This window comes from Caretta caretta, chromosome 21, assembly GCF_965140235.1.
Source record: "Caretta caretta isolate rCarCar2 chromosome 21, rCarCar1.hap1, whole genome shotgun sequence".
Taxonomy (NCBI): Eukaryota; Metazoa; Chordata; order Testudines; family Cheloniidae; genus Caretta; species Caretta caretta.
This window is the reverse complement of record NC_134226.1, coordinates 731,568-745,825: the sequence shown is the minus strand read 5'-3', so window position 1 is coordinate 745,825 and position 14,258 is coordinate 731,568. Positions and strand designations below refer to the sequence as shown.

At 41.8% G+C, this 14,258-nt stretch overlaps 1 protein-coding gene across 1 annotated transcript in view; it reads left to right on the top strand.

Moving 5' to 3' along the window:
• The window catches only part of SYCP1 (synaptonemal complex protein 1), a 74,196-nt gene that overhangs the window by 12,649 nt on the left and 47,289 nt on the right, over nt 1-14,258 (top strand). Inside the window, 6 exon segments of the mRNA XM_048826802.2 lie at nt 5,665-5,738; nt 6,740-6,848; nt 8,944-9,038; nt 10,310-10,494; nt 11,476-11,543; nt 12,731-12,792. Of these exon segments, the coding sequence (XP_048682759.1) occupies nt 5,665-5,738; nt 6,740-6,848; nt 8,944-9,038; nt 10,310-10,494; nt 11,476-11,543; nt 12,731-12,792 (593 nt within the window).

Below are 14,258 nucleotides of genomic sequence, written 5' to 3'. Positions count from 1 at the left end.
GTATGGTTGAGCTGCAGCAAAGGCAGCTGGAGCACAGACTGCCACTGCAGCCCCTCTGTAATCAACCGCCCTCCTCCCCAAGTTCCATAGCCTCCACACCCAGATGCCCAAGAATGCGGTGGGGTGGCCTCCGGCCAACCAGCCACCCCACCACAGAGGATTGCCCCAAAAAAAAGAAGGCTGGCATTCAATAAATTTTCAAGTTGTAAACTTTTAAAGTGCTGTGCTTAAAGTGCTGTGTGGCATTTTCCTTCCCTCCTCCACCACCCCTCCTGGGCTACCTTGGTAGTCATCCCCCTATTTGTGTGATGAATGAATAAAGAATGCATGAATGTGAAGCAACAATGACTTTATTGCCTCTGCAAGCGGTGATTGAAGGGAGGAGGGGCGGGTGGTTAGCTTACAGGGAAGTAGAGTGAACCAAGGGGCGGGGGGTTTCATCAAGGAGAAACAAACAGAACTTTCACACCGTAGCCTGGCCAGTCATGAAACTGGTTTTCAAAGCTTTTCTGATGCGTACCGCGCCCTCCTGTGCTCTTCTAACCGCCCTGGTGTCTGGCTGCGCGTAACCAGCAGCCAGGCGATTTGCCTCAACCCCCCACCCTGCCATAAATGTCTCCCCCGTACTCTCACAGATATTGTGGAGCACACACCAGGTAGTAATAACAGTGGGAATATTGGTTTCGCTGAGGTCTAACCGAGTCAGTAAACTGCGCCAGCGCGCCTTTAAACGTCCAAATACACATTCTACCACCATTCTGCACTTGCTCAGCCTGTAGTTGAACAGCTCCTGACTACTGTCCAGGCTGCCTGTGTACGGCTTCATGAGCCATGGCATTAAGGGGTAGGCTGGGTCCCCAAGGATACATGTAGGCATTTCAACATCCCCCACAGTTATTTTCTGGTCTGGGAATAAAGTCCCTTCCTGCAGCTTTTGAAACAGACCAGAGTTCCTGAAGATTCGAGCATCATGTACCTTTCCCGGCCATCCCACGTTGATGTTGGTGAAACGTCCCTTGTGATCCACCAGAGCTTGCAGCACTATCAAAAAGTACCCCTTGCGGTTTATGTACTCGCCGGCTTGGTGCTCCGGTGCCAAGACAGGGATATGGGTTCCGTCTGTGGCCCCACCACAGTTAGGGAATCCCATTGCAGCAAAGCCATCCACTATGACCTGCACATTTCCCAGGGTCACTACCCTTGATATCAGCAGATCTTTGATTGCGTGGGCTACTTGCATCACAGCAGCCCCCACAGTAGATTTGCCCACTCCAAATTGATTCCCAACTGACCGGTCGCTGTCTGGTGTTGCAAGCTTCCACAGGGCTATCGCCACTCGCTTCTCAACTGTGAGGGCTGCTCTCATCTTGGTATTCATGCACCTCAGGGCAGGGGAAAGCAAGTCACAAAGTTCCATGAAAGTGCCCTTACGCGTGTGAAAGTTTCGCAGCCACTGGGAATCGTCCCAGACCCGCAACACTATGCGGTCCCACCAGTCTGTGCTTGTTTCCCGAGCCCAGAATCGGCGTTCCACAGCATGAACCTGCCCCATTAGCACCATGATGCATGCATTGGCAGGGCCCATGTTTTCAGAGAAATCTGTGTCCATGTCCTGATCACTCACGTGACCGCGCTGACGTTGCCTCCTCGCCCGGTATCGCTTTGCCAGGTTCCGGTGCTGCATATACTGCTGGATAATGCGTGTGGTGTTTAATGTGCTCCTAATTGCCAAAGTGAGCTGAGCGGCCTCCATGCTTGCCTTGGTATGGCGTCCGCACAGAAAAAAGGCGCGGAACGATTGTCTGCCGTTGCTCTGACGGAGGGAGGGGCGACTGACGACACGGCTTACAGGGTTGGCTTCAGGGAGCTAAAATCAACAAAGGGGTTGTCTTTACATCAAGGAGTATTTCAGGCAGGACTTCACGGAGGGTTCCAATAAGAAATGGTGCACCTAAGTTATTGTTCTTATTGGAACAAGGAGGTTAGCCTGGCCTCTGATTGATACATGGCTAGATTTACCTCGCTGCACCTTCTCTGTGAGTGACTGCAGTGTGACCTAGAGGAATGAGTCCCCTAGACAGGGGAGGAGGCAAATGAGTACAAAACAAATCTGGTCTATTTCTTGTTTTGATCCACTCCATCTATCTTTTACATCTTTGGCTGGCAGCAGATGATGCAGAAGGACTGCATGCCATCCACATCTCATGGCTGCTCGGCAGAAGATGGTACAGTACGACTGCTAGCCATCCTCATCTCTTGCCTGCCTGGCAGAAGATGGTACAGTACGACTGCTAGCAATCCGTATCGCCTGCCTGCTCACCATAAGACGGTTCAATAGGTCTGACTGCAGGACTAAAGAGAATGACCTGGTCAAGTCATTCCAAATTTAGTCCCTGCGCCCATGTCTGTCCAGGCACTCCCAGCCGACGTGGCCAGGAGCACCTCGGACACGACGAGGACGACTACCAGTCATACTGCACCGTCTGCTGCCAGAAGGCAATGGGTTGCTGCTACTGTGTAGCAAAGCCGTACCACGTCTGCCAGCACCCAGGAGACATAGGGTGACGGTTACCTGAGCGGGCTCCATGCTTGCCGTGGTATGGCGTCTGCACAGGTAACTCACGAAAAAAAACGCGAAACGATTGTCTGCCCTTGCTTTCACGGAGGGAGGGAGGGAACGGGGGCCTGACGATACATACCCAGAACCACCCGCGACAATGTTTTAGCCCCATCAGAGTGCTCCATTGTGACTGCTCTGGACAGCACTCTCAGATGCCCGATTGTTTGCCGTTGCTCTGACGCAGGGAGGGGCGACTAAGGACACGGCTTACAGGGTTGGCTTCAGGGAGCTAAAATCAACAAAGGGGTGTCTTTACATCAAGGAGTATTTCAGGCAGGACTTCACGGAGGGTTCCAATAAGAAATGGTGCACCTAAGTTATCATTCTTATTGGAACAAGAAGGTTAGCCTGGCCTCTGATTGATACATGGCTAGATTTACCTCACTGCACCTTTTCTGAGAGTGACTGCGGTGTGACCTAGAAGAATGAGTCCCCTAGACAGGGGAGGGGGAGAAGCAAATGAATACAGAACAAATCTGGTCTATTTCTTGTTTTGATCCACTCCATCTATCTTTTACATCTTTGGCTGGCAGCAGACGGTGCAGAAGGACTGCATGCCATCCACATCTCATGGCTGCTCGGCAGAAGATGGTACAGTACGACTGCTAGCAATCCGTATCGCCTGCCTGCTCACCATAAGACGGTTCAATAGGACTGACTGCAGGACTAAAGAGAATGACCTGGTCAAGTCACTCTAAATTAAGTCCCTGCGCCCATGTCTGTCCAGGCGCTCCCAGCCGATGTGGCCAGGAGCACCTCGGACATGACGATGAAGGCTACCAGTCGTACCGTACCGTCTGCTGCCACAAGGCAAGGGGTTGCTGCTACTGTGTAGCAAAGCCGTACCGCGTCTGCCAGCACCCAGGAGACATAGGGTGACGGCTACCTGAGCGGGCTCCATGCTTGCCGTGGTATGGCGTCTGCATAGGTAACTCAGGAAAAAAGGCGCGAAACGATTGTCTGCCCTTGCTTTCACGGAGGGAGGGAGGGAACGGGGGCCTGACGAAATGTACCCAGAACCACCCGCGACAATGTTTTAGCCCCATCAGGCATTGGGATCTCAACCCAGAATTCCAATGGGCAGCAGAGACATAGGGTGACGGTTACCTGAGCGGGCTCCATGCTTGCCGTGGTATGGCGTCTGCATAGGTAACTCAGGAAAAAAGGCGCAAAACGATTGTCTGCCCTTGCTTTCACGGAGGGAGGGAGGGAACGGGGGCCTGACGATACGTACCCAGAACCACCCGCGACAATGTTTTAGCCCCATCAGGCATTGGGATCTCAACCCAGAATTCCAATGGGCAGCAGAGACTGCGGGAACTGTGGGATAGCTACCCACAGTGCAACGCTCCGGAAGTCGACTCTAGCCTCGGTACTGTGGAAGCACTCCGCCGAGTTAATGCACTTAATGCTCAAATAAATTGGTTAGTCTCTAAGGTGCCACAAGTACTCCTTTTCTTAATGCACTTAGAGCATTTTCTGTGGGGACACACACACTCGAATATATAAAACCGATTTCTAAAAAAACCAACCTTTATAAATTCGACCTTATTCCGTAGTGTAGACATACCCTTAGTGGGAGCAGGTTTGGAACCTGTATATCTGTAATACTCTAAAACAGTGGTTCTCAACCTATTTACCATTGTGGGCCGCATCCAGTAGTACCTCTGTGGCTCTGAGGATGTCGCGTGGACCATAGCTCTGTGCTGATTGGGCTGCAAGCGGGCCGCAGGTTGAGAAACACTGCTCTAAAAGCTTGAAAATAACATTTATTCACCTGAGAGATAGGGTACGTGAGGTAACAGCTTTTATTCTGTTGGTGAGAGAGACAAGCTTTCAAGCTGCACAGAGCTCCTCTTCAGGTCTGAGTAGAGTACTCAGAGTCACAGGTTCATCTAATTACAAGCTGTGACAGATTGTTTAGCGTAAGAAGTTAACATACATCTCAAGGGACCATTGAAGTTGAAGTGCCTGTTAACACCAACCCAGTTATTGGGTGGGTAAGTACTTTATAGATTGTTGTGATAAGCCATAAATCCTCTCAAATGAACTTTTGTTCAGTCCATGATTTTTAGAATCTAGCAAAATTCTGAATTTAAGCTCTTAGGTTCGTTCTTTGAAGGTGTTAGGCATGTTTCCAATGAGGCTAAGGACTTAAAGGTCAGATATAAAGTAATCGCTTTGTGAAAAGTGTTCACGCACAAGTGATAGGCAAACACCTGTCTGGGATGGTCTAGATAATACTTAGTCCTGCTATGAGTGCAGGGTACTGGACTAGATGACCTCTTGAGGTCCCTTCCAGTCCTATGATTCTATGATACTATGTTTTTTGTCTTTTATCATTTTTCTGTGAGAGTTCATTTGAGAGTATAGTGATTGTCTTGTTTCACCCACTTAGTTGTTATTGGGGTACATAGTGCATTGTCCAAACCTGAAGAGTTCTGTGTAGCTCTAAAAATCTTCTCTCTCTCTCACCAACAGAAGTTGCTCCAATAAAAGATATTGCCTCACCCACCTTGTCTCTCTAATATCCTGGGACCAACATGGATACAACAACACTGCATACATTTATTTTCCAGTCAGCTTTGTTCTTGTTTTGCCTCTGTTTTAGGGTTTTGTATTAGTACCTATCACCATAGGAATTTTGCAGACACTGTTTTTCTTCTTATGGAGCCCAGCCCACAGTGGCACTGCTTGTTTTCTGTAGTTGCCTTCTTGATATATGATGAAGCTGCACTGGTTTATACCAGCAAAAAATTTGGGCTCATTATTTGCTTATTTACACTCAAGTGATCAGCCTGGCATCATTTCTATACATGAAATTCTCATTGACTTCCCATTTTACATAATATTGGAATAAATATGTGAAGAGACATTGCAAAAAATATTTTCTCTGAATAGTTCATAGCTTCAAACATACCTCAGCAGTAAATCTATAATGACAAAGCTATATAAATATACATATATTCTAAAATGACAGTTATATTTGATTTCTTGAAGTATGTTTAGTTTAAGTACTAAGTATTTACATTTTATTTCTGAAGTAAAAGAAGCAGCAGAAAAAGTAGAACAGCTTGAAAAAGAATACAAAATGGAAACAGATGTCAAGGAAAAGCAGGTTTGTTTAATGTAAAGTCCAATTTGTACATTTTTATTTGGAAATATAATTTGCATTATATGGAGCAAAAATATCAACTGATTTTATTGTTGTTGACTAATTTAGTTGGAGTGCAGAAAAAACCAGAATAGTTCTTAAAAAGGTGCTTTGTTGTCTGTAAAAGATTTTGTACTTTTGAAGGATGAAAATTATTATTATAAGTGATATTTAAATTGAGTGCTTCTTGCTTTATGTTGTTTGAATTAAAATGTTAATGGGAATTATATGCCATTATTTTTTTCCCCACAAAGCACCATAAAAGAAATACAGAGTTCTGACAGTCTTTGAATTTGAGCAAGGTTCATTCCACATCTGCTGGTGAAGAAGAGATGGGGGAAAGAGAATGATGTAGAAGCTAGGAGGAAGGATCAGGAAACAGATCAGACCAGCGACTGACTAGAGGAATACTGAGACTAGGAGAGGGAATAGGGTATTGTCATGGTATTAAGGGAGCCAAGAAAGGTGGGCAAGTTGTGGAACCGTGTGGTGGTGGTATTAGGAGTGTAATCAATAGTGTGGAAAGAAGGTTTTATTTCTTTAATTTTTTTAATTTGAGAAGGGTCAGAAGATGGACCTGTTGGTTCATGGGGAGAATGGATCTGAGGAGGTGGCAATCAGTCTGACCAGGCACTGATGTAAGTGTAGGAAATGACATCAAGAGACTACTTGAGTCTGAATGGATACTCCACTCTCCCTAAATATAAGTTTCTACACCTCCATCCTGTTGGAACTTACAGTCTAGTTTTGATGGCAGATCTGCTGTCTCCAGACTGCAGTGCCTTTTTTTATGGACATTTGGTTAATGCCGCCGTATTTTTTTCTTGAGCTGTATTCATTTTTCTGCAGTTATTCAATGAAATCCTAATCCTGCATATAATGTACAAATATGAAAACAATATGAAGTTAGTAGTCTTTTCTAGACCTTGTTATTTATATATTGTAATTGCTCTTCACTTCATTAGCTATCAGTTCTGACTGTACAAAGTGGTGAAAAAGACAATAAAATGAGAGACCTCACAATTCAGTTGCAGGAGTCAAGGGATAAGATTATTGATTTAGAAGAAGCAACAAGTAAGAATTTTAATTGCTATAATCCAAATAGCATTATTTGTAATAGTGCAAGAGACAGAAAAGCTAGAGATTGATCATGGTGGTGTTATTCTTTTGCTGAGCACTGGTGGAATTTGGGGACTTGCAGATCACTTTCCTGTTTTGAAGCAGAAATTGGGTGAAATGGAATTGGGTATTTTGTTAGTGTGATTTGTTTATAAAATATACACAAGTGCAGTTAGGGGTTGAATGGAGTTGGTAACAAACTTCGGATAAGCAGATACCTTTTGTAGAAACCTCAGGTAAGGTGCCCCTGTCGCAGTCCTAAGAAGCAGTTGTCTTGCTCTCCAGGGAGGGTCTCAAATTGATAACAAACCCAGCTTCTTTTAAACAATTCCTGTGTCCTTTTTTTCCACACCTGTGAAACCCTTAGTCCAAGGCTACTCACTGAGACCACATGGCCTGGAAAAGTGAGCCTTGGCATTGTTCACCTGCTTCTCAGTACAAAGGAGTCTCAAAGCTGTAACTGCCAGACAGACCAGTGCTTTAATCCACACAATCTCTTTAACCAGTATCTGGGTGCTTATAGATCAGTGACACCCTAATGGACAAACCGTTAGCACCTTATGCCATAACAGTATGTTCAAACTTTTATTTCTAGGGTCTGGTCTACAATTATTTATTATTATTATTGTATTGCCTAAGAGCCCCAGTCATGGACCAGGACCCTATTGTGCTAAGTGCTGTACAAACAAAAGAAAAGATAGTCTCTGCTCCCAAAAGTTCATAATCTAAGTATAAAATGAGACAACAGATGGGTACAGACAGATTGATGAGAGAGAGAGAGAGAGAAAACAAGAAAATTCAGACACAATGTTGGTCAGCATGGTAGACTGTTTTTGTCGCGGTATAATGGACACGCAATTTTTGTACCAATGTAAGCATTTGTTTTGGGGGTGTGATTTTTTTTTTTAATGCTGCTGTGGACACTGTTATACCAATATAGCTTATTCCCTTGTAGGAATAAGTTATACTGGTATAACTATGTCCACACTGTGGGAGGAGTTCCATTTTAACTATCTCAATATAGCTAAAAGGGTACAATTTTTGTGTGTAGACCACCCTAGGTCACTGGTTATTGAAAGTTGTTAGTTTCCAGCAGTTGTTCAGCAGCCAATGAAATAAATGGTGTTTTCACTCTTTTCTCTATTGGACATGTTTCCACATCTCCAAAAAATACCTTTACAGATGGCATTAGAGTTGACATCCTTGTAGGCAGGCAAAAGGCAGAGGATTGAATGGAGTTGGACATTGAACTGCTTTTAGAAGGGGCCTTCCATTTCATGGTTGAGACATGTCAATGAGTGTTTTGAGTGAAACTTGCAAAGGGCAAAGAAAGGACTTAGTCTTCTTAACTGTTAATCAGCCGCTTTTAATTAAATTAAATACTTCTTAAAAATAGTGGTATGTTTTCAGTGATTTTGACACATAAAATTATATCATTTTATCAGTAATTAAGTTATTTCTGTTTCCTTTGCTTTGTAAAATTGTGGAGAGAGTCCTAATTCATTGAAAAAAGAAAAGGAGTACTTGTGGCACCTTAGAGACTAACCAATTTATTTGAGCATGAGCTTTCGGTACACATCTGATGAAGTGAGCTGTGGCTCACGAAAGCTCATGCTCAAATAAATTGGTTAGTCTCTAAGGTGCCACAAGTACTCCTTTTCTTTTTGCGAATACAGACTAACACGGCTGTTCCTCTGAAACCTGTCCTAATTCATTGAGTAGATGAGGAATAATTATTTATTTTGGAAGGCTGTAAGTTTTTTATATTTTTTTTATATATACCATGTTGTGCCTAGGATGGGTACATTTAATTAAACTTTATAAATAATATCTATTTATTAAGTACTCCGTGTATTTTCTATTTACATAATGAAAAGTGATATGTATGCAGTGCTCTCTCATGTCTCTCTCTTAAACTATTGAGAGAGATAAATTATTTAAGTGGCATATATTGTACAAATTATTGTAGAGTACAGTCAAATTTGTTTGGTACATGACATAATGTTTAGAAACATTAGTGTATATCTTATCTGTAACAATTGTCATTTAGAACAACAAAAAGAAATGTTAAAAGAATCACAGAGCAAACAGGAACATTTGATGGGAGAACTGGAAGAAGCTAAAGTTTTGCTGCAAAAAACAGAGGTATGACTTGCTCTAACTTTTTTTTCAAATCAAAATGTAACATAAATAAGGTAGATGTGTAATTTGTAGAAACAACTGTCAGTACTTTTCATCTGAACCATGAATTGTAATTGCTTGCTACTATACATCGTGACGAGTTGGATCCCCCTTCTGGGATGTCGCCTAATGTATGGGGATTTCACTGAGCCTCTCCTTCTTCACCAGCCTGGCTTCCCACTCCCTGTTTTGCTGAATTAGGCTCCCCGGCCTCTTGCAGCACACACATACAGGTCGCGCCACACCCAGCTACAGCCAAACTGAAGTCAGCTCTGTGTGAGAGGACTCTCCCAGCACTCACGTCCACACCCCTTTTGGGAGATAAACCCAAAATAATACTGTCTTGCACTGTTTAGAAAAATCTGCACAGCGCAAGCTCATAAAAATCCGCCCTCTTCCTCAATGTGAAGAGAGATGTGCACAACTTCTTCCCCCCTGCTTAGAAATTACATAAACTGGGTTTAATAATAAACAAAATAAGTTTATTAAGTACAAAAGGTAGATTTTTAAGTGGTTAAAGGGATAGCAAATGGAACAAAGCAGATTACCTTAGTAAATAAACAAAAGCCGCAAACTGAGCTTAACACACTAGATAGGTAGGATACAAATTAGCAAATTCTCACCCTGAGTGAAAAACAGGCTGGCAGATTCTTAAGGCACAAGTTGCCTTGGTTTTTGCACGTTTTCTTACACAAGCTAAAAATCCTTACAGCCTGGGACCAGCACTTTCCACAGTTCAGTCTTTGTTCCTCAGGTGTTTTCAGGTGTGTTGTTGTAGGGAGAGTGAGGTCACTCATGTTGTCATTGTCCCTCTTTTATCCCCCTCCCCCCCACTTGCTGGAAAGCTTTTTTGTTGTGACCTGGGTCAAACAGTTCCCATTGTGTAGAGCTATCTCTGAGAGGTTTCTGCTGCACACAGTTCATGACGTAATCTTTATGATTGTGTGCATTGTCTTCAGTAAGCCACTTACATTATTTGGCCTCATCCAATGTAGCACATTTGAAATACAGAGACATGGTCAATATTCCCAGCTTCAGATACAAAAATAATACATGCATACAAATTGGATAAACACATTCAGTAAATCATAACCTTCCCGGTGACACCTTACATGAGCCATCTTGTATAAAGTACATTTCAGATATGTCATATCCATATTTCCATGAAGAATATGGCGGGTAATGTCTTACACATATTTACAACAAATTTTATTTTTTTACACTTTTCTATTTAGACTGTTCAGAAGAGTTTAGAAAACGAATTACGGACTGCAATGAAAACCTTAATTGAAGTCACTGTAGAAAAAGAAGCACAAATGGAAGAACTTAAAGAAACTAGGGCTTTGCATGCATCAGTGGCTGAAGAATTTGAAATTGCTGTTTCTAATTTGAAAGAGTTGCTGAAAAGAGAACAAAATAGGTTAAAAAAGTTTTTATATTTAGAGTGAAAGGATGATCTTGCGATTTAAGGCACTAAACAGTGTTCAGTTCCCAGATCTTTCTGTGTGACCTTGAGTAAACTACCTAATCTCTGTGCCTCAGTTTTCTATCTGTAAAGTATCATCCTTACTTTCTCACATCCTTTGGGTTTTTTTTCTGAACTGTGAGCTTTTTAGGACCGTTTTTTTTCCCCTCTTACTGTGTGTGTGTGTTGTGTTTAGCACAGTGTGGCCCTAATCTCAGTTGGGACCCGTAGGCAGTACTGTAATAGAAGTGTTCAATAATAATAAATGTAGTGATATGGACATTCAGTGGGTATATAATAGTATTACTGTTTAGTGCTACTTAATGTTCTTTCATTTCATTTGTCATTAAAATGTTTGGGGTTTTTTGCAAGAAGTAATTGATGGTAATCAAAATTAATCTCAGCAAAACTAGAAATTGATCTATAAAGTGGGTATTTTATTCAGTTCTTGTAATGGAGTTTTTCAGGAGATAGACTGCATTGCACTGTAATGTCATGTCACTAGTAGAAGTTATGAGAAATTCAGGGGATATGAAGCTAAAACTGGCTCTCACATAAATTGGTGTAAATCTGGAGTAACTGCACTGACTTTTCTATGATTACTCCAGATTCATAGTGGTCTAAGGGTAAAATCTGGACATGATGTTTTTGAAAAAATGTAACATTTACTTTAAAAAAAATCTACATTTTGGGAATGTATCTTTTTATCAATTTATTTTTAACTAATTTTATTATGCTTGCTATTCAAGCAACATGTTGATAGAATGTTTGGTACTTAAATTTCTCATAGCTTACTTTCCTATATGTGTAATATATTTACCTATCTGCTTGTTAGCAGGCAGATAGACATATTGTATTTCCAACAGAAATATGACTTACTTTTCTAGTTTAAATCCTACATGGAAAAATATTGTTTTTTATTATGCTTTTAAATAGGTTGAAGAAACTTGAAGAAGAGTCAGAAATACTTGCCTCAGAGCTCCAAAATAAATCTGTTGAACTGGGTAAGATTTGCTGAAAAAGGAATGAATTTTTTTGCAAGAGCTGGTTACAGGTAAAAATATCAGTATTAGTTCTTTGAGAAGGTTGGTATTATCTGTATAATACCCACTCCAGTGTCTTGTATTTTGATTCATAGTGTAGTGTGTATATGATCAATGTGGAGAGATCCTCTGGTCGTGTAATGTTGATTAGTACCTGTCTTTTTTTAGACTGCTCTAAATTATACTGAGGATCAGTTCCAGGATTGAGGAAGTAGAAAGATGACAACATAAACTGCCTTTTCTCCCTTTTCCCAGATCCCTTGTGAAGCAGAGTTTGAACTGATCCGGAATGCTGGCCCTAAGATGTTCACTACTTTCATAGTCTTATAAATAATATATATAATTTTTTTTCATAATTGCCTTATGCAAAAATATTTCAACCAAAAGGTATTTTGTGAACTGTTTGTCTTGAATATTAGCAATCATTATTTGTGGTATGTGATTGGTGTCTAAAAAACAGTACTATGGAATTTACTTCCTGATTGAATAGCTGCAACTTTTATTAAACAGGAGGAGGGAAATCAGTGAGATTTCAGGATAGCCATGTAAATACTTGCGGTCCAAATGTTTGTGCAAGCAGACATTTGCATATGTATTCTAAAACTAGCTTTCTATGTACATTCTTGCAAACAACAATTCACTTATAGATGTGTTTGTGGAAAACCTAAGAAGGGTTGTGAATACCATTGAAGTGAATGATTTAATTTTTATTGAAATATATGTTCACGAATACTTCTTTGAAATATTTGTCCAGCTCAGCTTTCAATTAGGTCATGGTACCAATATATAATTTAGAGCAGAATATAGCTTTGAGTCAAGATTTCTGGATTTGGGCCAATGTCTTTTTTAACTCCATAGAAAAATATGTTCAGTGGTAAAATATAAATTAATTTTCATTCATGACTTGAAACTAAAAATAAAAAGGCAATATGTTTGGCCCTGATTCAGCAAGATACTTCAGTATATTTTGTAATTTTGAGCACATGCAGTGCCAATGAAGTCAATAAAGCTACTAATTAGTACAAAATTAAGTACTTTATTGAATTAGGGCCTAAAAGGCTTTTGAAGGGGCAAACAATGTTGATAATATATTAATATAGAGAATTGTATCCATTTTGTATTATATCTTTACATTGTATTTGCTGTAGAAGAGATGTCCAAACTAAAAAGTGACAAAGAAACACAACTTGAAGATCTGACAGAAGCCTTGGTAAATATAAATTGTCCTAGATGTTAATAGTCTAAAGACATTTATTTTTCATTTGGGGTCCAGCGTCCCTTCTAGAGGCTTCCTGGGGACCCATATCAACCATCTCCAATCTATTCAAAAGCTGCCACTAAACTTAACTTTCTAACCGATCATTTAGTCCAGTGGTTCTTAAACTAGGGGTGCCGCTTGTTCAGGGAAAGCCCCTGGCGAGCCGGGCCGGTTTGTTTACCTGCCGCGTCCGCAGGTTTGGCCGATCACGGCTCCCACTGGCCGCGGTTCGCCGCTCCAGGCCAATGGGGGCTGCAGGAAGGGCGGCCAGCACATCCCTTGGCCCGCGCCATTTCCCGCAGCCCCCATTGGCCTGGAGCGGCGAACCGCAGCCAGTGGGAGCCGTGATCGGCCAAACCTGCGGACGTGGCAGGTAAACAAACCGGCCCGGCCCGCCAGGGGCTTTCCCTGAACAAGCGGCGCCCCTAGTTTGAGAACCACTGATTTAGACTATTTCACTCATCTCTTTTGAAGTCTCTGAATACTACTTCTGGTTCTCCTTTGCCTGGGCCTTCCTCGACTCCACCACAGCCTACGTCTTGGACTTCATCTCTTATGTTTGTTTCCTGTGTATGGCTATGAAATGAGCCTTGATGCCCTATTCATTTTCTTCTGCACTTCCATCCTTTCGCATGCCATCTCCTATGGATGGGATGACCTTGCCTTGGTATGCCAAGCATTCACCCTGTCTTCATTCAGATACCTTTCTAAATACTAATTTCTTCCATGATGTCTGCAAACTCCTACCCCTGTTGAACTCCTCTGACATTACATTTGAGGCTGAAGTGTGAAATGAGTTCCAATAATAATTAAAAAAATATTTTTAATGCCACCTTCTGGGATTCCCAGTGTGGTCTGTTTTTTCTGTAACTTGTAGTTTGTAAAACTAGAATGTAAGCTCTTTTAGAGCGACTGTCTATTTTGGTGTTCAGTATGGATTGTTAAACTTCTAACTTCACACAAAGTGCTATAGATTTTTGAGAATGTTATGTTTAACAAAGAGCATGTCTACATTTTGAGCTGGAAAGTATAAATTTCAACTCGAGGTACACTCATGCTTTTTCTAATCAAGCTAATGTGATACAAATAGAGTGTAGCTGCAGTGGCATGAGCAGCAGGTGGCGCTAGCCACTCCAACTACTTACCTTTCCAAGAGGCCAGCTATATATTCAAGGCAACTAGCTGCTTGCACCGTCATGGCTGCCTTCTATTTTTAGCATGTTAGCATGATCATAGCTAAAGTGTATATGTCTCCTCAAGCTGGAATTTACACCTTCCAGCTTGAAGCATGGACAGTCTTTCATCAAAGCGCTCACACTAGGGTATCCTGTATACTTTTCCCATTTTTACAGACATGTTGTGGGGTTGCGGGAAGTGGCGTGAGCCTTTTGTGGGTGTTTACAGACACTTTTGAATTT